This window comes from Hippopotamus amphibius, chromosome 5 (genome assembly GCF_030028045.1).
Source record: "Hippopotamus amphibius kiboko isolate mHipAmp2 chromosome 5, mHipAmp2.hap2, whole genome shotgun sequence".
Classification (NCBI taxonomy): Eukaryota; Metazoa; Chordata; class Mammalia; order Artiodactyla; family Hippopotamidae; genus Hippopotamus; species Hippopotamus amphibius.
This window is the reverse complement of record NC_080190.1, coordinates 13,156,589-13,177,836: the sequence shown is the minus strand read 5'-3', so window position 1 is coordinate 13,177,836 and position 21,248 is coordinate 13,156,589. Positions and strand designations below refer to the sequence as shown.

The following is a 21,248-nucleotide window of genomic DNA, read 5'->3' as shown; positions in this document are numbered from 1 at the left end:
GGGAGAGTCAAAGACCTTTGCACGGTGGCCTTATGAGCACTGCGGGGAGTGAGGACAGAGACGTCAGGGGCTGGAGGAGGAGGAGGAGCAGCCAGGTGGTGCAGGGGTGGTGGAGAGCCACTCAGGGCGGAGGCTCTCGAAAGGCTGGGCGGACAGGAGGTGAGAGCACAGCCCTTCTGCCATGGGACTCCGACAGCAGCTGTTCAATCTGTCAGCTACGCCCACCCCCACCCCAAGAGAGGACCAGCACCCTTTCCTCCTAACTTCTTTTCTGAGTTTGGCTCCACCAAGGCTGTGATGCCACCACCTTGGAGTCACTCCTGCCACTCTCAGTCTGTACCCTACGTACAGACCCGGGTGGCAGGGGTCCTCTCCTCCCTCCCTTCTTTCTCTGGGCCCATCCCATTGAACCTGGGCCATGGAATCTGTTTCTAACCCAGGCCCGAGAGCTCCTCACATGGCAGCCAGAGACCAGAGAACACTCTGCCCGGGTGGGCACAGGCTGTGGGGCTGACCAGGCCCATCTGATCCTGGGGCCCCAAGGGTGCACGGCAGATGGGGGGACACCCCCATCTGCAGTGCTTCTTCCTTTTAGCTGGGGAGGCTGGGTAGCGGCAGGCGACGCCAGGCGTCAAAGGATTCCTCAGGCATCAGGGAGGGGCCTGGCCAGAGATGGACGGCTTGCCCACGTGTGAATGACATAGCGTTTAAGGAAGGGCGGTGGACAGAGTGCCGGGCAGGGAAAGCAGTACTGGCCGATGTGCACAGGTACGTCCCAGCCTTCGCCACCTCCAGCTCTGCAGGGACGGGGAGGGGCTGCTACAGGAAGGAGTGGAGTAGGTAGCTGCAGGAGCTGGGTGGACCCTCAGAAGAGGGTCCAGGAACCTCGGTGCCCAGACGGGGAGGGAGCCAGCAGGGAACTCCCCACCCTCACTGTCACCTGCCCCGCAGTGCAGTGGGGGGTGATTCCAGAGGGGCAAACGGAGACCCCCAGCCCACGTGGTCAGCACCAGCAAGACGCTGAGGCCAACGTGGGAGGAGCCGGGTGTTTCTCCAGAGAGGGCCGCGGGGAGCGCCCTGCCAGCCGGGCGCGTCGCTTGTCCCTGCCGCGAGGACTCTGGAAAAGCTGACCACATCGGTAATTACAGAAGCCGGAGGTGGCAAGACCTCAGAGCCTCTCTGACTTCATCTTCCTGCCAGGGCAGGAGAAGGGCTCCTGGGAGGAGGAGGTGACATCTCAAGCTGGGCAGAGGCCGAGAGGAATTCAGCTCAGGCTCTGCTCTGTAAAACAGTGCTGGCTTCTGTGAAAACGTGGCAGGGCCCCCTGTACCGGTTTGCAATCTTCTTGTTTTTAAAAACTCATCTGAGGGAAATGTGTTTTAATAGAGGACCTATTTTCATTAGCATTTTCTGAGATGGATGATGCAATTAGAGCCGGCCAAGAGAATGAAATATTAGGTTTATAAACTAGGATGTACACAGATGTTTATACTCTTTGGCAGGCACAGAAATATAAATCATTCTTTTCGCCTTAAACTCAATGTAGTATTTTGCTCTTTGTGTTACAGCTTCTCCTCCCCAAAGGCCATTCCTGTGTTTGGTATAAATCACCGTGCAGAGAAGGCTCATTAAATGCCTCCCTCGGCTGGCACCGGGGATGTACCTGGGGAAGAGAAATACTCTCCGTGCGGGTTGGCACAGGAGTTCTTTGGCGCTCTGGCTGTTAGGGTTGAGCTCTGGGCAGGAGAAGGCTTCGGTTGGGCAGCACAGCAGGGAGGACGGTGTGTGTCCCTTCTGTTGGGGGAGGGGACAAGCCCACCCCCCTCTCTGGTTGGAGGGAATTCTTGATGCATGGAGGTCACAGGGGCATCCAGGCATGTGGTGTCCTCTCTGTTCATGGAAGTCATTGTCTCGCTGCCATGTCGAGAGCCCACTCTAATAGTCAAATTCTAGGCCGTTGGCCCAACCCAACCTCTTATTTGTTGCTTATGTGTTCTGGTTGAAGCTGATTTCAGCAGCTTTGGCCCACTCCCTGGGCAAGGGTGTTCCCGCAGCAGCAGGTTCCCGGGTGGTCCCCTGCCTCGGGTCGTGTGATCCGCCTGAGCTCTGCCCGCCCAGCCGAGCCGCCGTGGTCCTTTTTCTCTGTAGGTGGCCTCTCAGGACGGGTACCCCAGGAGCCCCTCTCGGGGGTCACCGTGGAGACATGGCCTGTCCCTCCAGGGGACTTCATCGGTGTGGAGAGCCCAGCTGGAAGCCTTCTGTTGGTTTTCCGCCTCCCAACGCAAATGCTCTTCAAGTGGTGGTGACCTGACGTGGACTCTCAAAGAAAGGCCTTTTGATGCCGGGCTGGGGATGCCTGTCCCCGCGTGCTCCCGGCTGCCTCCCTGTGGAACTGTGGCGCCCAGCTGCCCCGCCGGGCCTCTGCTGGGAGGCAGCTGACCTGAAAGTGATGTTATTTTTTTAACGTGGGTTTTAGTACCCAGAGCCATCATATTTTCAGCGGGTTATTGAGGCTGATTCGTGAGCCTCAGGCCTCCATTTGGTTAAATAGAGCCGCCTTCCCAGATGTATTTTGGGACGGAGCACATCCGGGGTCCTGCATGGGATTGAGTTACCCCCAAAAGGTGGTCGGCCATTTGCCTGGGGCCTGGGCCCTGCAAAGCATTCTGGGTAAATGCCCATAGTGCCAGACCCCCAGGCGGGGCTTCCAGGGCAGCTGGACACTGGGAGCATCCCTCCTCCCCCTGGAAATAGGGGGGCAGTTGTGCTCTAGAACCCTCAGCCCCTTTAGAGATGCAGCTGCAGCCTGGGAGGGTCTGGCATGGGGAGAAATTGGACCCTAGACACTGGGTTGAGAGGTTGCCTTGAACCAGGATGGGGTTGGGGTGAGGGGCTTGGGGTCTAACTCCACAGGGAGATGGCCGGGGACGGAGTTTCAGCCCCTCTGTGCTGATGTCATTTCCTGTTTCATTTGAAATAGCTGTACTTTTGGACAGAGGCTGACATGTCCTTGGGCAGTGGATTTGGAAATGATTAGAAACAATTTGCAATGAGTTCCCTTGTTTAAATGATACGGACAAGCTCAACCAGGCTTTTCCCTAACTCGAGGAGGCCTTTTACCCCCTTGGCAAGTGGGTCCGATGCCAGTGAAGTAGCCTCTCTTGGGTCAGGGAAAATAAAACGGTTCATCTTTTGAGGCCTCACTTCTTTCTCTGGAGCCCGGGTCCCACTGGCTTGGCCAGCCACCATGGTCCAAAATTCCTTGGTGTGGCTGAGAAAGAGATCCAGGCTTGGAGGTCCAAGTCCCAGCCCTGCCGCCTCCCCTCCACCCCCCTACCCCCCCCACAATGACCTTGGGCAACTCTGCTGAACCTCCCGCCCTTTGTATGCTGAGGCAGGGGTATGACTGCCGCCTCTGCCCTCCTGTGTCTTTCTAGGTTCAAATAAGAGTATCGGAAAAAATCTCTGTACGTTCACCTTGTAAATTGAAAAACTGTAAAAGGTACGGCACGCACGTTACTGCCTTCTCTTTTCCGTAACATCGTATGGCAAAACCCGAACTTTCTGGCCAACCCAAAACAGTGGTGATAAGTATGGCAACTGTGAACTGAGTATTTATTACGTGCCCGGCTTTGTCACGTTCTTTCTGCACGATCACGCTACACGTAGGTGCTTTTTCCACCTGCATTTTATAGAGGTCGAGGAAACTGTCCAGGGTCACGTAGCTTGTAAGGTCTGAGTGACCTCAGGCAGCCTCTTGAGGCGCTTCCAGTTTGGTGGCCCCAGTTATTTTCCAGCAGATGCCTTTGATTTTTCTAAGTTGGTGGTTCTCAACCCCAGCTGCCTGGGTGTCCAGCCCGCATCACCAGAGAGTCTGACGCTGTGGGTGTGGGGCGGGGCCAAGCACCCGCCTTGGCTCCCCAGTAACTCTGCTGCCACTGATGTAAGCACGCGGCCACTGTGGAGCGAAGTAGGTTGGACTGGACGTCAGGGCTCCTCCCCTCTCTGGGCCTCACGCCCTGCCCTGCAGGAGGCGGAGTTTGGTCATGTGACCTCCAGGGTGTCTTCTCCAGGGGCCTCTAAGGTTCTACAGCTCTAAGACGCTCTTGAGCAAATCTATTATTGTTCTTTTCCTTCTTCTGTTTTAGGCAGAATATGAAGTTACTCCAGATGAAAAACTGGGAGAAAAAGGGAAGGAAATTATGACCAAGTACCTCACTCCAAAGGTAAGAGGTTGCCCAGACCGTATAGCAGGAGGAATACGGGCCCCCGGGTCTGTGCCAGGCCATGTGGGGAGCGCCCAGCCGGTGATGCCATTGGGCTCCAGATCCAGAATTCTCACCCACCTCCAGAGGCACCCAAGCCTGGTAGGGCCAAGCCGGGTGGTCCAGGCCAGACCAGGCCTGGGGTGGGGAGGCCTGCTTCTTGGGGGCCCAGTCCCCTCCAGGAGTCTTCAAACGCCCGGGCATTTGTGGCAGGACAGGTGGAGGCCTGGCCGAGGCAGGGGTCAGAGGACCCAGAAGCAAGGGCGCAGCAGGGGTGGTTCTGAGAGGTGGGGGTGATGGGAAGGGCCCGGGGGTGATGGGAAGGAAAGGAGCTGGGTGAAGTTGTGTCGGCAGAGGCCAAGTCAGTTGAACACATAGGAGGATGCAGAGGATTCCGAAGTGTTCTAGAGACTGCTGAAGGGCGAGGGGCCGCCCTGACCCCCCTCAGGAGTGGGGTCACCACCGTGGCCTGTGCGCATGCGTGACGGCTCTGACGCTGCGTGCCGCTAAACACGGATGCTGCAGCGACTCAGGTTGACTTCTGTTCAGGAGACAGAGGCAGGACTGTGGACAGAAGGAACCCAGCTCACACACAGCAGCTCCTCCAGCAGCAGGTGGGCTGCGGAAGCCCCCAGTGACAGCATCCAGGATGGCACAAGGGGCGGAAACCCACAGCAGCTCCTTCTGAGTTTACAACCAGGCCTGCTCCTCTCCCCTGCACTTGCAGATGGTTTCTGCATAGTTTTATACGTTTTATCCACAGGGCGTGGAAGTTCCTTGAGGCAGGGAAGCCGCACAGTGTTGTTGCCTTCAGCAGGGATCGCAGGCAGCCCTCGATGCCCCCTGGCACGTTAGGGAGGTCCCGGGGCCTGAGCGCGTGATGTGGGCACAGCTTGTGCCACACTGAGCCCTTGCTCCGGAGCAGGTGTGTTCCCTGTCCACGCCCGCGGGCGGCCAGCCCAGCCTCGCCCCAGAGGTGTCCCCGTGTCGCTTCCTCCTGCTCCTGCGGAGCCACCACCCCCAGTTTCTCCCCTTTGCTTTTTCTTTACTTCTGCTTCCTTCACACCTCTTAATGGAATGGCAAGCAACCCCAGGGCCTTTGTACTTTTCAGAAGCGGGAGGATTCACGTTCATTAACTCCTCTAGACACTGGACAGGGCTGGCTGGCTCTGCACGAGGCAGGGCCCTGGGCACACCCGCTGCCCGCTCCGTCCAGGCCGTGTGGCGGCCTCACTTTGTTCCAGATACGGGCCTGTTGGCGTCTATGAAAGTCTTTAGGTTGAGAATGGTCAAGGAGGAGACGTGTCTGAGCAGGGTCCCCGGTCACCCACAGTCGCAGCCACCGACATGTTGATGAGGCTGCAGGCGGGTGCTTTTGATCTCCTGGCCCCGACTTGACACAAGCACCCCAGGGCAGAACAGGCCTGAGGGGTGTAAATACCCCAGGGAGATGAGAACAGCTCACTGCTAAGCATCTGCAGTGAGCCAGACACCAACTAGACTCTATCTGTGACGGTTCCAGCCTCTGTGAGATGAGAGGTGGATAGATAGCTCTGTTTACAGGCGGCTGCCAGGGCCCAGAGCGGGGAGTGACCTGCTACGGCCACACAGCTAACAGACGCTTGCTGCCCTCGGTTTCTGCAGGGGCTCAGCTTTGTGCGTCTAGCTCTCCATCCGCGCCCCCTTTCGGACTGCGCACCTGCGTGGGTTCCTCCCAGCCAGTGGCAGCGAACACGTACTGAGGACCCAGTGTGTGCAGGCGCCGTCTCACCTGGTCTTGCTGTCACTGTGTGATGTGTGATTCTACTGGCTCCGTCTTATGGATGAGGACGAGGAGGCTCAGGAGGGGCTGTCAGTGTCCCGGCTCACACAGCCGGGAGTTGAGCCCAGGTCGGGGGTGATCCCGGAGCCCTTGGCCTTTCCCCTGTGGTGCACTGTTCCCACCCACCTCCCGCTCCCCCATTCCCCCACCTCGGTGCATCTGCTGGCCTGGCTGTGAGCTGCAGTGACGATGAGGTGGTTCTTTGCCCAGCCTTGTTGGTTCTATCCAAGGGCTTCTACAGGGGGTCACTTCCCTCTCTCCCCCAGTGGCCAAGCTTGACCAGAAGCCTCTGCTCACGGACCCTGATCTGGGCCCTCCGGACCTCCCTACCCCTGCCCAGCTCTGCCTCCATCTCGTGGAGGGATGGGCCCCAGCCTCCCCGTCAGCTCAGACGGTTTTACAAGTGCCTCAGAGCTTGCCAACATTTTTTCCTTAAGTACTCCTCAGTTTTGAACATTTAAACCACACCACATGTTATGGCCCAGGAGCCTGGGGGAGGTGGTCGAAGCGCTCCCGTGGGTTGACTGTTTTCCTATAATAAATGTTGCGCCGCCTTCCCAGTCCTTCCTGCAGTCACTCTCCCAGGAACCTGTGTTACTTCTCGGTGCTGCAGATGCCCCAGGTGCTGGGCAGTGAGCGGCACGCGAGGAGCCACGTGGCTGAGGCCCCAGCACTGGCCCGGAGGCCTCTGAATGACCCCCAGGACCCCTGTCCCCAAGCCCAGGTAGTCCTCACCTTGTACCCCCTCCTCAAGGTGCAGCTCGTGTGTCTCAGTTCCAAGCAGCACGTTCCAAAGGGTAGACTGTGGGACACGGACTGAGAGGCTCGGTTGAGAAAACACCTCTGTGGTCCATTCCTTGTGGGCAGCGCTGCTCGGCATGTCTCCCTTGGAAGGATTCACCCGGCATGTGAGCGTATTAGAGACTCTGAGAAGTCCCACCATAAAGAAACCTGTTTAACTGCTAATAAAGCACTTCCCAAACTTTTTTTTTTTTCCCTCCCAGTTTCACATCCTGCTGAATTACATCTCGGGCTGCCGAACACACCCAGGGGTCTTAACCACCTGGCCTCCAGTTTCCTCTCGCGCAGTCCCATGCTGGGCTGCAGCCATGCCACCCCCCAGTCTCATCTTGATGTCCTCATCGCATTGCCTTCGTCCAGGCTGTTCCCTACAAGGCCCCTCACGTGGAAGGCACTGCCCGCCCCCTGTCTTTCTCCCTCTGTGTCTCTGATCCGCCGCACAGAGCCTCTTCCGCCTCAGGTCAGAAGCCATCGCTCTGACCTGGGTGGTCTCTGAACACGCTGCTCTGTTGTGCGTCTGCAGGTCCGTGGGGTCAGCACTTCCATGCCCTGGGGTGGGGTTCTGAGGAGCTCACCTTACAGAGGGGGTGACAGCATGTCAACAGATTGGTGGAATGCAGTGTGACGGCAGCGGTGATGGACGGTGCACAGGGAAGTGGGGGGGGGGGGGGCGTGGCCTGGGGAAGTGGTCCTAGACCAGCCTGGGCGAGCCAGGGAGGCGTCTGGGAGTTGATGCAGCTGAGTCAGATTTTAACGTGATGCTGAGGGGAAGGCAGGTGCAAATGAAAGGAAAGGAGACGGGCCTTTCATGCGCAAAGGTCTAGAGCAGGCCTATTGCCTGGGGACGATCCCCCACCCACTGCAACCCCGGACATTTGGCAGTGTCTGGAGATATTTTTGATGGACACAACTAGGGGTGTGTGCTACTAGCATCTAGAGCACGCGGGATTGCATGAACATCCTTCCACACACAGGTCAGCCTCCACCACAAAGAATTGTCTGGCCTGCAATGTCAGGAGTGCTGAGGGTGAAAGGCCTTGGTGCAGAGGTGGGAAAGGGGGTGTGTGTGTGTGTGTGTGTGTGTGTGTGTGTGTGGCTGGCAAGGCGGGGGAGGGCCCAGGGTTACAGGGGTGAAAAGGCAGGGGGACAGGGCCCTCTGGGTGTCAGGGCCTGGAAAACCATGGTGGGGAGTTTAGCCCCATCCTAAGGGCAGAGGGGAGCCCCTAGCGCCCTGAATGCCGTTTGCAGTTTCGGATGGTCTCTCCCCCCACGTGGAGGAGAAAGGGGAGGGGGAAGGCTGGAGGCAGGAGGCCATCCCAGGAGCTGCTGCTGCAGCCGTGGGGCTGGGGAGGCACAAGGGCCTTGGGACATGTTAGCAGCAAGGGGCTCTCGGGGGGTGGCAGGTGTGGGGCGTGAGGAGAGGGGGCAAGAGAAGTCCCAGGTGACTCGCTGGTTTCCATCTTGAGTCACTGAGTGGGTGCAGGTGCCTGCAGGAAAGGCAGGGTGCCCAGGATGAGGGCCATCGCTGTAGGTGGCCGGGCTACCAGCTCACTGGACAGAGATGATGGCATCTCTTCTCTCTCTGTGTCCGCTGTGCATCCCCTCGCACAGTGCAGGACACACGGCTCTCGTTCATTGGGAGTCAGTATGAGTGAAACAGTGAGGGGGCCCTGGGACGCTTCCCTCCGTGGGCCCCTCCCCTCTCCCGCCTCAGGTCTCTTTCTGGGGAGCTGACACTTGGCTGGCTGGTGTCTCCTGGTGTCTCTAGGGTGTGTTTCTGAGAGTCTGAATGAGAAGTCTCTGCTCGAAGTCAAAAACTCATGCCTGGAGCTGAAGTCCCGCTCCCCATGGGATGATGCTCTCCAAACCCTGGCTTGAAGGCATCCATCCCAGAGGCTAAGTCCACTCATTGGAGGCCGCCTAGAATCCTGCGTCGGTTGCCTATACACGGCCAGCTTTGCTCTGGGGGCAGTTAGAGGACACCTGCCCAGGGTGGGCCTTGGGATGGACTGAAAGCTGTTGAGATCTGACACAAAGGCAGCAGAGTGCTGTGAGGAGGCGAGCTTTAGAACCAGGTAGAACTGGGTTGGAAGCCAGGCTTGGCCTCTTTTAGCTGAGTGGCTGTGGGAAAGTTACTTAACCTCCTGGAACCTCAGGCTGCTTCTCTGTCAAGTGGGCTGGGTGGTTGTGAGGATCATAAATATACCAGCCAGGACAGAGCCCCGGAGCTGGTACACATAAGACTCTCCCTAAGCAGCGGCTCTCATCTGACTTTCCCCTCCCTAGTCTGTGTTTTCAAATTCAGGCCATTGAATGAGGAAATCATTCAGACATGAACTCCAGCTGTGGAGTTGTAAGAGGCCAAGGAGGGGTCCAGAGGGACCCCAGCCTCAGAGGGCTGGCCAGAGAGGCTGGACTCATTCAAAGGCAGTGCATTAGTCAGGATGATTTGTGCGAGCTGTCACAACAAACCCCAAATCTCAGGGGCTTCACGCACCAGCAGTTTCTTTCTTTTTCGTGCACACTCTGACTGGGTCTCTTCTGGGTGAAGACCAGGGGTCCTGCCTGCTTTTGTGTCCCCACCGCCAAAGGGGAAGAGAGGAGTGAAGGAGGTGCACGCGCTTTGACTGCCTTGGTCCCAACGTGACACGTCACTGTCTCTCTCAGTCCAGTGACCAGCAAGGAAGGCTGGGGGGATTCAGGAAAATTGCTTCCTGCCTACATTGCCCCAGCCCCCAAGGTGAAAACATTGTCTGTTTGGCAGGCTAATCTCTAGTGCTGGTGAGACAGCCGTGAGCTGGCTTGTCAGCTCAGAGGAGCTGCCCAGAAGCTGGTCGAATCAGACATGTGTGACGGGCTCTGTAGAGATCTGGGCAGCTCACCTTCCAGGTATCTGCAGATCAGAGATGATACAGGGGACAGCGTTGCTGTGAGCTGGGGGTGGACCAGAAAATGTTCCTAATTATAATAATAAATAATAATAATAGATGATCCTGAAAACAGTATTATATATCATTCATCACTACAGACATGATTTTTTAAATACTAGCTTATGGAGACATAATTCACATATAAAATTCACCCTTTTAAAGTCCACAGTTCAATGGAGGTTTTTTTTGGGGGGGGGGTGTTTTTTGTTTTTAAATAAATGTATGTATTTATTTATTTATTGGCTGCATTGGGTCTTCATTGCTGTGTGAGGGCTTTCTCTGGTTGTGGCGAGCAGGGGCTACTCTTCATTGCGGTGCGCAGGCTTCTCATTGCTGTGGCTTCTCGTTGTGGGGCATGGGCTCCAGGCGTGTGGGCTTCAATAGCTGTGCTGCATGGGTTCATCAGTTGTGGCTCGCGGGCTCTAGAACGCAGGCTCTGTAGTTGTGGCACATGGGCTTAGTTGCTCCACGGCATGTGGGATCTTCCTAGACCAGGGCTTGAACCTGCATCCCCTGCATTGGCAAGTGGATTCTTAACCACTGTGTCACCAGGGAGGCCCATTCACTGGTTTTTAAAATGGTCACAGAACTGTGCAACTATCACCACTGCCTGACTCCAGGACATTTTATCTTCTGCAGTAGAAAACCCACACTCATTAGCAACATTCCGTGTTTCCTTTTCTTCCCACCCCAGGCAACCACTAATCTACTTTCTGTCTCTATGGATTTGCCTGTTCTGGGCTTTTCATGTAAATAGAATCATATAGTATGTGGACTTTCGTGACCGACCTCTTTCACTTAGCATGTTTTCAAAGTTCATCCATGTTGTAGCAGGTATCTGTATTTCATTCCTTTTCATGGCTGGGTAATATTCCATTTTATGGATAAACCACATTTTAGTTATCTTCTCATCAATTGATAGACACTTGGGACGTTTCCACTTTGGAGCTCTTATGCATAATACTGCTATGAACATCCATGCATGAGTTTTTGCATGGACATATTTTTTAATTTCTCTTGGGTATATATTTAGGAGTGGAATTGCCGAATCACATGCTAACTTGATATTTAATCAGTGAGGAATGGCCAGGCTGTTTTCAAAGTGGCTGCACCATTTGACATTCTCACCAGCAGTGTATGAAGATTGCAGTCTCTCCATATCTTCTCCAGTGCTTCGCAGTTTCTGTCTTTTTTTTTTTCATTCTAGTGGGTGTGAAGTGGTATCTCATTGTGGTTCTGATTTGCATTTCCCTAGTGACTAATGATGTTGAGCACCTTTTCATGTGCTTGTTGGCCATTTGTATATCATCTTTGGAGAAAAGTCTATTCTGATCCTCTGTCCATTTTTAAAATTGGGTTGTTTATCTGATTAATGTTGAATCCTAGGGATTCTTTTTTATGTTATAGATACCAGTCCTGTATCACATACATGATTTGCAGATATTTTCTCCCATCCCATGGGTTGTCTTTTTACTTTCTTGATGGTGTCATTTGAAACACAAAGGTTTTTCATTTTGTTGACATTCAGATTCATTTTTGTTACTTGCTTTTAAATGACTTGTTTTCACATTGTCTTATCTGCCCTTGTAAGAAGGCCTCAGTTTTCTGAGTAACAGGGTGTATAGGGAGAAACATTAGGCCCATAAATCTCTCTTCCTCTGCAAAATCAAAGCCCCATTGCCTGTTGTAAAGAGCAGGGCCAGGTCTAGTCCTTCACCAATATTCCAGCCCTTCTCTTTGTTGACGTGACAATATTCTTTAGGCCCTCTGAGTCCAGCATTACAATGACCTGTTCTTGGATCTTCCTAGCAACTCCCCAAGCTGGGTATTAGTGTACCCATTTTACAGATCAGGCACCTGAAGTTTGGGAAGGGAAGAGGCTGGCTTAGAGTAGTGCAGGCAGGGCTTACAAAGAGCTCCTTAGGACCCTGCTTCGGCAGCGTCGTTTGTAGGACATCTTGCTGTAGTTCATTTTAATTGGGCCCATGAGCAACTGTGCCAGGTCTCCACCCCAATCACTAAGGCCTGGCAGGTGACACCCAGTTTCAGTGTGGTTTTCCTAGGAAGTATCAGTGGATGCCAGGGGAAGCTCAGACCTGGCAGAGGGTCCTGTTGAAAGGGCCTGCGTGGGCTTCTTCCGACAATGAGGTGGGCAGGTGGGTTGGGACAGGCTTATGACGTGAACCAGCTTGGCATCCTCTGTGGGATGCTGGAAATGCCCCAGAGCAGGCAGCTCTTGGAGGGCATTTCTTGCGGGAGGTCCGCTGGCAGGATACGGCTCTCTGGGCCCTCCACAGATGCAGGCCTCTTTGTTTCTGTAAACAATGGTAGCCTAAGGCAGGGAAGTCTGTTCTTGTTAAGGGGGAAATTACCCATCAGCCTGAGTTTCGGCACAAAAGAAATCTATTCCTAGTGCTTGTTTGGCTCTTCGGAAAACATCCACCTTTTAAAAAGTGAGGAGCTTGAATGAAAGGAAATAATAATTATTCCAAGTTCCTCTTTCCCTGGCCCCCGGCTCCCAGCCTCACTTCACTGGCGCCTCCCCCTACTCCACCCAGGCAGCAGCAGGGGATCTGAGCTAGCCCAAACAGCCTGGCTTCCCGGCAGGGGACACGTGGAACCCAGTTCTGTCACTTTCCAGTGGGGCATCCTTGGAGCCTCAGTTTCCCCATCAGAGTATGGGGATGATAACAGTGGCGCTCAGATGGGCTTATTTTTCTTTAAATCAACTCATCTTTCAACATAAAATAAAGGAGTTTCAAAAGGAAACTTTGTATCAGGAATTACCTGGAAAACCAGTATTGATTTGTTGTACATAAAGGTAAATGGAAAAGTTGACATTAAATCCTAGCTAGGTACTCTTGCTTACCTAAGGCTCTGAGCCTCCTTTCTCTTTGTTTTGAAGGGAAAGTAGCAAGTATTAGAGACAGGTTAGCAAGATGATAGGTAGTATCACACTAAGACTTTCTTCTTGATGATGGGAGACTTGAAGGAAAATTGAAAAGGGAATACTTTTTTCACTGAGTGATTCAATATTATTTAATTGTGTCCCTGTACCTCAAGGCTAGGACCACTTCATCATCTTTGGAAAATGCTGGGCTGTCTACTTCCCCACTATGTTGCATTTTATAAATGCTGGCTTGTTGTTGGAGAAGACAGCCTGACCTAAAGCAACAGACACTGGACTAGGAATGAGGCCCACTCCTAGATCTCCCTTCCTGGGATCTGGGGTCTTGAAGAGCTGGCTTAGAATCCACCTAACCATCTAATCAATGCTTGGTCTCCAGGGTAACCAAGGCCATGGAATATAGGTAGCTTGGGCAAATGTCTCCCTTCCAAGTGCCTGCACTGTCCCCCATAGGATTCGAGCTCCCTGCCACTGGCCCTGGGGCCAGCTTTTCATCTCTGTTAAGATCACTTGGCTCTTGTCTGTCTCCCAGCACTGGAACAGCATCTCCATCCTGTTGTCAATGAATCCGGTGAGCTCAGAATCCACCTTTGCTTGAACCCCTCCTGGGCAGGGTCTGGCTAGGCAGCCAGCTGGGCTGGAAGGGCAGCTAGACCAGTGGGGCATGCACCCTGAGTTTTCCCACTTCCTGCCACAGCACTGCAAAAAGTCTCAAGGGTGGAAGAGGGTTGAAAAGAAAACTTGAGAAAGAATCTTCCTGGGAACAGCTCTTACTGTATGCCAAACACTGTTCTTAGGGCTTTAAATAACTCACTTAATCCTCACATCTACCCCGTGGATTGATATCTCCGTTTTAAAGATGAGGCGGTGAAGACACAGAGAGGTTAAGTAACTTACTCAAGGTCACACAGCTGGGACAGAGGAAGCTGAGATTTCAGACTATGCTCTTGACCCTTCCCCATCCTACTCTCCTAAGATAACCTAACCTGGCACCCTGTCTTGGGCTCCACTCACATCTCTTCTTGATTGAAGGACTATTAATGATCAGGGAGCTAGGATGCCATGTGGAGAGCAGCAGGGCTCCTGGGTCATTTCAAGTTTGCCTCAGCACCCAGCGCTACCCTGCTGCCCATGGAGGGCCCCTGCTGCTTGAGCCAGCAATCCTGGTACATTAGGAGATGACTCCTTAGCCCATCCTCAGAGACCATTCCTCTAGTTCATCCCAAGGGGAAAGAGCACACCACCTGGAGTAGGCTACAGCACCCAGGGGATCTCAGGGGCCACCTGGTTCAGGGCTTTGCACACAGTTTTAGCTCTAGATTTCCAGATGCCAAGACATGTGGATCTGCTGGGGCTGGGCCCCCTTTGGCTCCCTTCCCCATCCTGGGCCCTGGCTTTGAGAACACCTGTGCCCCCTTGGAACCCTGTTTTTTTGTTTTTTTTTATTTTTTATTTATTTATTATTTTTGGGGGGGTACACCAAGTTCAATCATCTGTTTTTATACACATATCCCCGTATGGGACCCAGTTTTAAAACTACTTGGCCAAGGCAGACTCCTCATTTCCTAGATGAGGGAACTGAGGCCCAAGAGGAGCTGGACCCCTGAGGGTCATACGGCCAGAGGAAGAGACTGGAACGTTCCTCACTGGGCTTTTCCACACCCCGTGCTAGAAGTATGGCACAAAGGCACAAAAAGAAATGCTTCCTGACTTCATTTACTGCTTTCCACCCTGGATGGCCTGCAACTGGGCCTTTATTCCCCCAAGGCTCTTATTCTTTGGGTCAGTACTTGTCTAGCTGCTGAGACATTTGCAGTGTGTGAGCAAAGCGGAGAAGACCACTGGTACCGGAAGTTCTGCTGTTTAAGTATCCATGCTTTTTAAGTGGAGATGCCCTTGAGGGGCATCACTGAATCTAACCCGCTCATGATCCTTTACTAACAGTGGGTGTTAATGGGGAAGGGTGGGGCAAAGTAACATTATTTGAGCACCTACTGTATGCTGTGTGCTCTGCATCTTTATCACATCCTGTCTTCATGACAGTCCTGTGTAGTAGACACAATTGTCCCCCTTTTACCTTGGGTATAGATCTTTAGCTATTAAGAGTGAAAGCTGGGAGAACTGAAAACAGAGACTGACACAGATACTTGTACACAAATATCCACAGCAGTGTTGTTCACAATAGCCAAAAAGTGGCAATAACCCAAGCGTCCGTCGATGGATGAGTGGATGAGCAAAATGTGGTGTATCCTTACAATGGAATATTACTTGGCCATAAGTAGGAGTGAAGTCCTGACACATGCTACAGCATGAATGAATCGTGAAAGCATTATGTTAAGTGAAAGAAGCCAGACATAAAAGGCCACATATTACAGATCAATGGCTTGCAAGGCGGAAATAGAGGCACAGATGTAGAGAACAAACATATGGATGCCAAGGGGGGAAAGCAGGGGTGTGGGGGTAGTTAGGGTGGGATGAATTGGGAGATTGGGATTGCCATATATACATTAATACGTATAAAATAGATGGCTAATGAGGAAAAAAATATCAAATTGAACACTTTAAATATATACAGTTTATTGCATGTCAATTCTATCTCAATAAAACTTTTTAAAAGGAAAAAAAACAAAAGATCACATATTGTGATTCCACTTATATGAAATGTCTAGAATAGGCAAATTCATTGAGACAGAAAGTAAATTAGAGCTTACCAGGGGCTCGTCAGAGGGAGGGATGGGGAGTTATTGCTTAGTGGGTACAGAGTTTCTGTTTGGGACGATAGATAAAATGTGGGGAAAATGGTGGTGATAGTTGACATTATGAATGTAATTAATGCTGCCGAATCATCCACTTACAGATGGTTAAAGTGGCAATTTTTCTGTTTTGTCTATTTTACCACAATAAAATAAAAAGAACAACAACAGAAAAAAGGTGATGATGAGATATAACCCCAGTCTGTCTGATTCTAGAACCTGGGATCTTTCTTTTCCACTATGTCATCTTCTCAGAGGATAACCAAAGACAAAATCCCCCCTGAATCAGCTTCCCAGCTGCCACATGAAGGAGTGAGTGGACTGGAGGATGTGCTCCCTGGCTGGTCCCTCCTGTGCCTGGTCCAGCTTCTGGCCCTGGGCCTTTGCATTGTGTCATTAGCTATTTCTCATGTCACAATCTCCCTGCACACCATTTTTTTTTAAAGGAAATAAAAAGGTCTTTAATACAATCAGAGGGGGAAAAAAAAAAGATTACCCTGAAGGGAAAAATAATTACTAATAATTACATTGACAGCTGATTATCATCTATAACACCGGAACCCAAAAGACAGTGGAAGTATATGTATCGGGAGTCCCCAATTGACGATGGTTTGATTTACGATTCTTTGACTTTAAGACGGTGTGAAAGCAATCCACATTCAGTAGAAACCGTACTTTGAATTTTAAACTGTGATCTTTTCCTGAGCTAGCAATATGTGACACGATACTCCCTGGTGATGCTGGGCAGTGGCAGTGAGCCGTAGCTCCTAGTCATGAGGTCACAAGGGTGAACGGCACAACATTTTTAACGACTGTGTAATTGTCCTTCAAATAGATATGTTTATTTCTCTCCCCCAACCTTTCCTGGAAAACACATCCTCTTTGGCCACAGCCTGATGTCTTTGGGCTCCTCTCGACATCCTTGAGGCTGCTGTGCCAGCCGGGGCTCCTCGCCGCAGGACAGAACATGACCATCAGGGTCCCTCTTCCTTTCTTGTGACCTTCCAGGTCAGAAAATTGGATGTTCCTTTGATGCCGGTGGAGCCGGCTCTGCCTCTGACCTCATTCATGTGTGTGTACGGTCCTTCCTGCCCAGAATTGCTCTTTTTAGAGTGGCTGGAGACAGAGGAACCAGCCACAGGCTTCCTGAGGACAGCCTCCCCACCCACCCTGCCCCCAGCATGGCCCTAGGCGGGGGCAGCAACGCTGGTCTCTGCAGTGCCTCTGTGCTCCGCCAACTCCACGTGGCCTGACAGGCCCTCCCTGACGGTGCGCCTTGGGCAGAGAAGTGACATCATGGGGGTTTCCGTTGAATTCCCTGGATCTTAGGAGATTCCTGCTGCTCCTTCACTCCCAAGCTGCGTGGAATGAAGTCTTCCCTGGAGAAAAATCTTCCCGGGCCAAAATATTTCCAACACAGCTTCAAACTGAAGCCGGTCTGGAGGCTGTGGACCGGGAGGGTGTTCTGGAAGATGGAAAGTTGGCTTGCCCTGCCCTGGCCTCTCATGCACAGGAATGAGAGACACCCCCAGGCTTGGGCATCCTGCATCTCAGCCCCTTAGGACCCAAGTTCTACTCGTGCGTTACCTACACGTGGCCACCCTGACCCAGAGCAGAGTTGGCCTGATTCAAACCGCTGGCCAGGAAAAACCCCGCTGCTCTGAGTCCTGAGAGCCTGCTCTCGGCCTGTGTAAACAGCCGATCGTCTCCCATCGCACACTCTGGGCCCACAGGTCTTGACCGGGGATTATCAAGTTGACAGAGCCCGGCTGGCCTCTCATGCCACTTCCAGGCGCATGTCGTTTTGTTAATTATCCCTTTTCGCTTTTGACGTAAAAAGTCAAGGTCTGGGTCAAGGCCACTTGTGTATTTTCCTTTCTTTCTCATTACAGTTGCCCAGCTCTCAGGGCCTCTGGCTAAATTCTGCCAGTGTTTAAAAAGGTTCTCTCTCACTTCCTGACCCCTAAAAACCCTTCATCCTGATTTCTGCGAAGCCACTTGAGCAGCAAAGGAAGTTAAGGGACAAGACCCTTTTAGTCCCAATCTGCGTTTCCCTTCTTGGAGGGTTAGGGCTGTGTTTTTCCACTTTGCTGACCCAGGGAATGTGACAGCTTGTGACCTGGGGTGGCCAGGTCAGCAGGGGTACCCTCAGAAAGGCCTGGAACCCCCTGTAGAGCAGGCTTGCTCAGAGGACTTCCTGGTCCCGTGGCCCCTAACCCAGCAGATGGTCTCTGTGAGCCTGCTCTCTGCCGTCTTAAATTTGTCCAGAAAAGTGTTGATTTTGCCATAGGAAAAAATTGATTCTTTCAGAGCCCTGGTCTTCTCAGGATGGTTCCCAGGGTACAAATACCTGGAGGGTCCTCCTCATTGCCAGCCAAACCCCCTTCATCCTCTGAGCCTTGATCAGACCTCACCTCAGCCATGAGGCCCCCTCTCTGAGCCGCCCTTCTAGGGGCTGAGAGGCTGCTCCACACTTGGCCACCCTTAGTCCCCCCCCCCAGCCTTGAACTTCTGCCATTGGCCAAGTGAGTCGGTTTATGAGGTGGTTGGGGTGGAGCTCATGACCTGGGCACAGAATGGACACTCAGGGACCCTGGTGTAGCTGACGGACTGAATCAGCTCGGACCCCAGCGGGAGAAGCAGGGGGCTCCTGACTTTTACACAGCTCCCAGCAGCACCACCTCTGGGTCTGCTCACAAAGGCAGCTCGCATCCCCCGCAACGTCTCCCTGGCCTGGCAGAGTAACCAGCTATCCGCAGGGTCACCCCCTAATGGGTGTAAGAGCTCGTTGCCCAAAGACTTAAGGAGATTGCCAGGGTGGCCGTGTGGTGTCCGCATCATAATGGAACCGTGGGCCTCATGCAGGACGTCAGGCTGCATCCCAGCTCAGCGTCAGGGTGATGGCCTTCCTCACCTTCTCCAACCACAAGAAGCCCCAGACAGCCCCGGGAGCCCCTCGGACTCTGAGTCTTTGGCTGTTCATCACAGAAAGATAAAGGTGCAAAGTGACAGTCAGGCGTGTCCCTCTGGAGAAGGCCCCTTCAAGACTGAGCGCTGTGTGTCAGAGACAAGGGAAGATCCAGGTTTTCTGGGGGCTGAAGCTTAAATAATGTGGGGAGTATGCTCTTTAAGAAGAAAGAATAGAACATTGGGTACAAAAGTGAGTATTTCCTGAGAATGAGAAAACAAATCACAACCAATGCCTGGAGCCTTGGAGATTTTGTCCTTTTCATCTGAGAGCTCAACTTACCGGAAGTGCTTGTGCAGAAATGCTTCCTCTCTCATCTAGAATACTCTGTAGCTCCCAGGACTGCAGGTAAAGGCCCCCAAAGCTTCAGCTTCCTCTGCTTCAGGGTGAATTGCTGCTGCTTTTTTTTTTTTTTTTTAAATCATGACTTTTTTTTTTTTTTTTAATTTTATTTTATTTTAACTTTTGGTTGTGTTGGGTCTTCATTGCTGTGCGCGAGCTTTCTCTAGTTGCGGAGAGTGGGGGCTACTCTTTGTTGTGGTGTGCGGGCTTCTCATTGTGGTGGCTTTTCATATTTCAGAGCACGGGCTCTAGGTGCACGGGCTTCAGTAGTTGCAGCTTGTGGGCTCAGTAGTCGTGGCTCATGGGCTCTAGAGTGCAGGCTCAGTAGTTGTGGTGCATGGGCTTAGTTGCTTCACAGCATGTGGGATCTTCCTGGGCTAGGGATCAAACCCTTGTCCCCTGCATTGGCAGGAGGATTCTCAACCACTGCACCACCAGGGAGGTCCTGGGTGAATTGCTTCTGATTGGAGACCATGCCCACCTGATGGCCAGCAATGACCATCACCTTCCCTTAGAGCTTAAGAGAGGCGCCGTGAGACTTGTCATTTTCCCAGCTTGTATCCCAAGGATCTCCAGCCACCAGCTGCCTGTCCGGCATGTGTCTCTGTGCAAGGGGGCTGCCTCTGGCACGGTGCTCAGGCCATGTGGTCCAGCAGCGTCGCTGACCATGTGGACACTCAGGGAGGAGTCAGTGTTTGGGCCGAAAGCTGCAGGACACAGACATTAGGCCCGGAGTAGCAGGAGCCATAGCCCCGTTGCTCACGGGTGCTTGACTGGGCTGATTCACTTTTCCCCAGTGACCAAGATAACAAAACCCTGCTTTTTCCTTTGGTTCTGTTCTTGTCTGGGGCCCATGGATGGTGCCTGCTGCCTGGCTGGTGTGGAAGACGAGCTACTCCGGATGGACCCAGCCTGCGTGGCCGTGGCCTTTCCACATGGCACTGAAGGTTTTGATTAAAAGGTGGAAGAATGGTGCTTTTTCTTCCTGTCAGCCAGACCTTAAATCAACCCTGGCGTGAGGAAACGCTGTCCAAGGCTGCTGTTCCGTAAACCCTCTCCTTTGTCTGCCGATGGTGATTGTACAAGCAGGTTTAATTTCCAGCCAGGATTTGGGGTTGGAATGAGCCCCCACTTTGCGCACCTCCTGCCCGTCCTGCTTTCTTCACCCAGTTCCTGTTCCTAGAGGCAGGCGGGCTGGACTGAGATAGTTTACGGAACTCAGAACCAGCCAACTTGAGTGGAGGGAGAGAGAAGTGAGGGGAGGGGAAGCCTTTGGAGGGTCCCCCTGGCCACCTGGCCCAACTCCTGAGTTTACAGATGGTGAATTCATCTGGATTCTTGGCGGCAAGTGGCAGATACTTAACTCCCAGTTGCTCAAACAAAGGAGGAATTTACTGGGGGGGAGGCGGGGGCTCACGATTACATGAAACCGTGAGAGAGAGACAGCTGTATGTGAGCCCAGGAACCCCTGGCACCAGGATGCTTTTCCCAAGGCAGCTCCAGGTTCTCCCCCAGCTGCCCCCAAGCCTCCAGCCCACGGTTTCTGCCCCAGACAGGCACTCCAACTGGTTGTAACTAAGAAAATCCCAAAGAACTGATTGGCCCAGTTATCCCAAAGGCAGGGGGGGTAGACCAGATGACCTCATGAAGGTACTTCTGCTACAAAAGGGTGTGTGCACATATATTTGTTCAGCAAATATATTGAGCTCCTACTGTGTACAGGGCACATTTCAGCAAAGCAGAGTGGAGAGATTACAGGTTTTGGAGCCAGGCAGGCCTGGATTTGAGTCTCAGGTCATCAGTTTACTAACTGTTCTGTCTACGGGCATGTATGGAGTACCAGCTGCTCACCAAGCGCTGCACTCACTTCCGATGAGACAGGAATGAACAACATTCCTGCGCCTCAGAGAGCTCCCTCATGCTCAGCGTCTACATCTGTGACCCTGGAACAAGCCGTACCTATAGCATCATTCTGAGGAGCAACAGAAGTATGAATTCGTAAGAAAACTCGCGTGGAGGGGCCAGTGACTGTCAGCCAGCCCCTCTGCCAGGTGCCCACGACGCCTCTGGCCCTGGCTCCTGCCTGCCCCGGCCAATGGCCAGGCCCTGGCAGCCCCGCGTGCAGAGCTTCCCACAGCTGATGCAGATCCCCTTGCCAAGGGTCGAGGGGCGGCCAGGGTACAGCTGTGGGAGTGCCCCTCCCCGGTTCCTGTCCTGGAGGAGACATGCCGTGGCCCCCCCCCACCCCAAGAAACAGCTGCCTCCACCCTGGTGTGGGTGGGACAGGCAGACCCCCAGGCAGCCCCTTGTTCGGAAGGAAGGGGACCCCTTGGAACCCCTTTCTTTCAGAGTGTCTTGCCTTTCTCTTGCTCAGCTTTTCCTGAAAGCCGAGTCTGTCCACATTGAGAAATTGCAAATAGTTTACATGGGGAATGTCAGCTGCCCACATATGAAAATAT

The 21,248-nt window shown here is 53.0% G+C and overlaps 1 protein-coding gene across 5 annotated transcripts in view; it reads left to right on the top strand.

Moving 5' to 3' along the window:
- Positions 1-21,248, top strand: part of GRK5 (G protein-coupled receptor kinase 5) — a 217,917-nt gene that overhangs the window by 158,016 nt on the left and 38,653 nt on the right. For all 5 annotated transcript variants that reach the window (XM_057734474.1, XM_057734475.1, XM_057734476.1 and 2 more), the window contains one exon: positions 4,149-4,226. In XM_057734474.1, the coding sequence (XP_057590457.1) occupies positions 4,149-4,226 (78 nt within the window). The remainder of the gene's footprint in view (positions 1-4,148; positions 4,227-21,248) is intronic.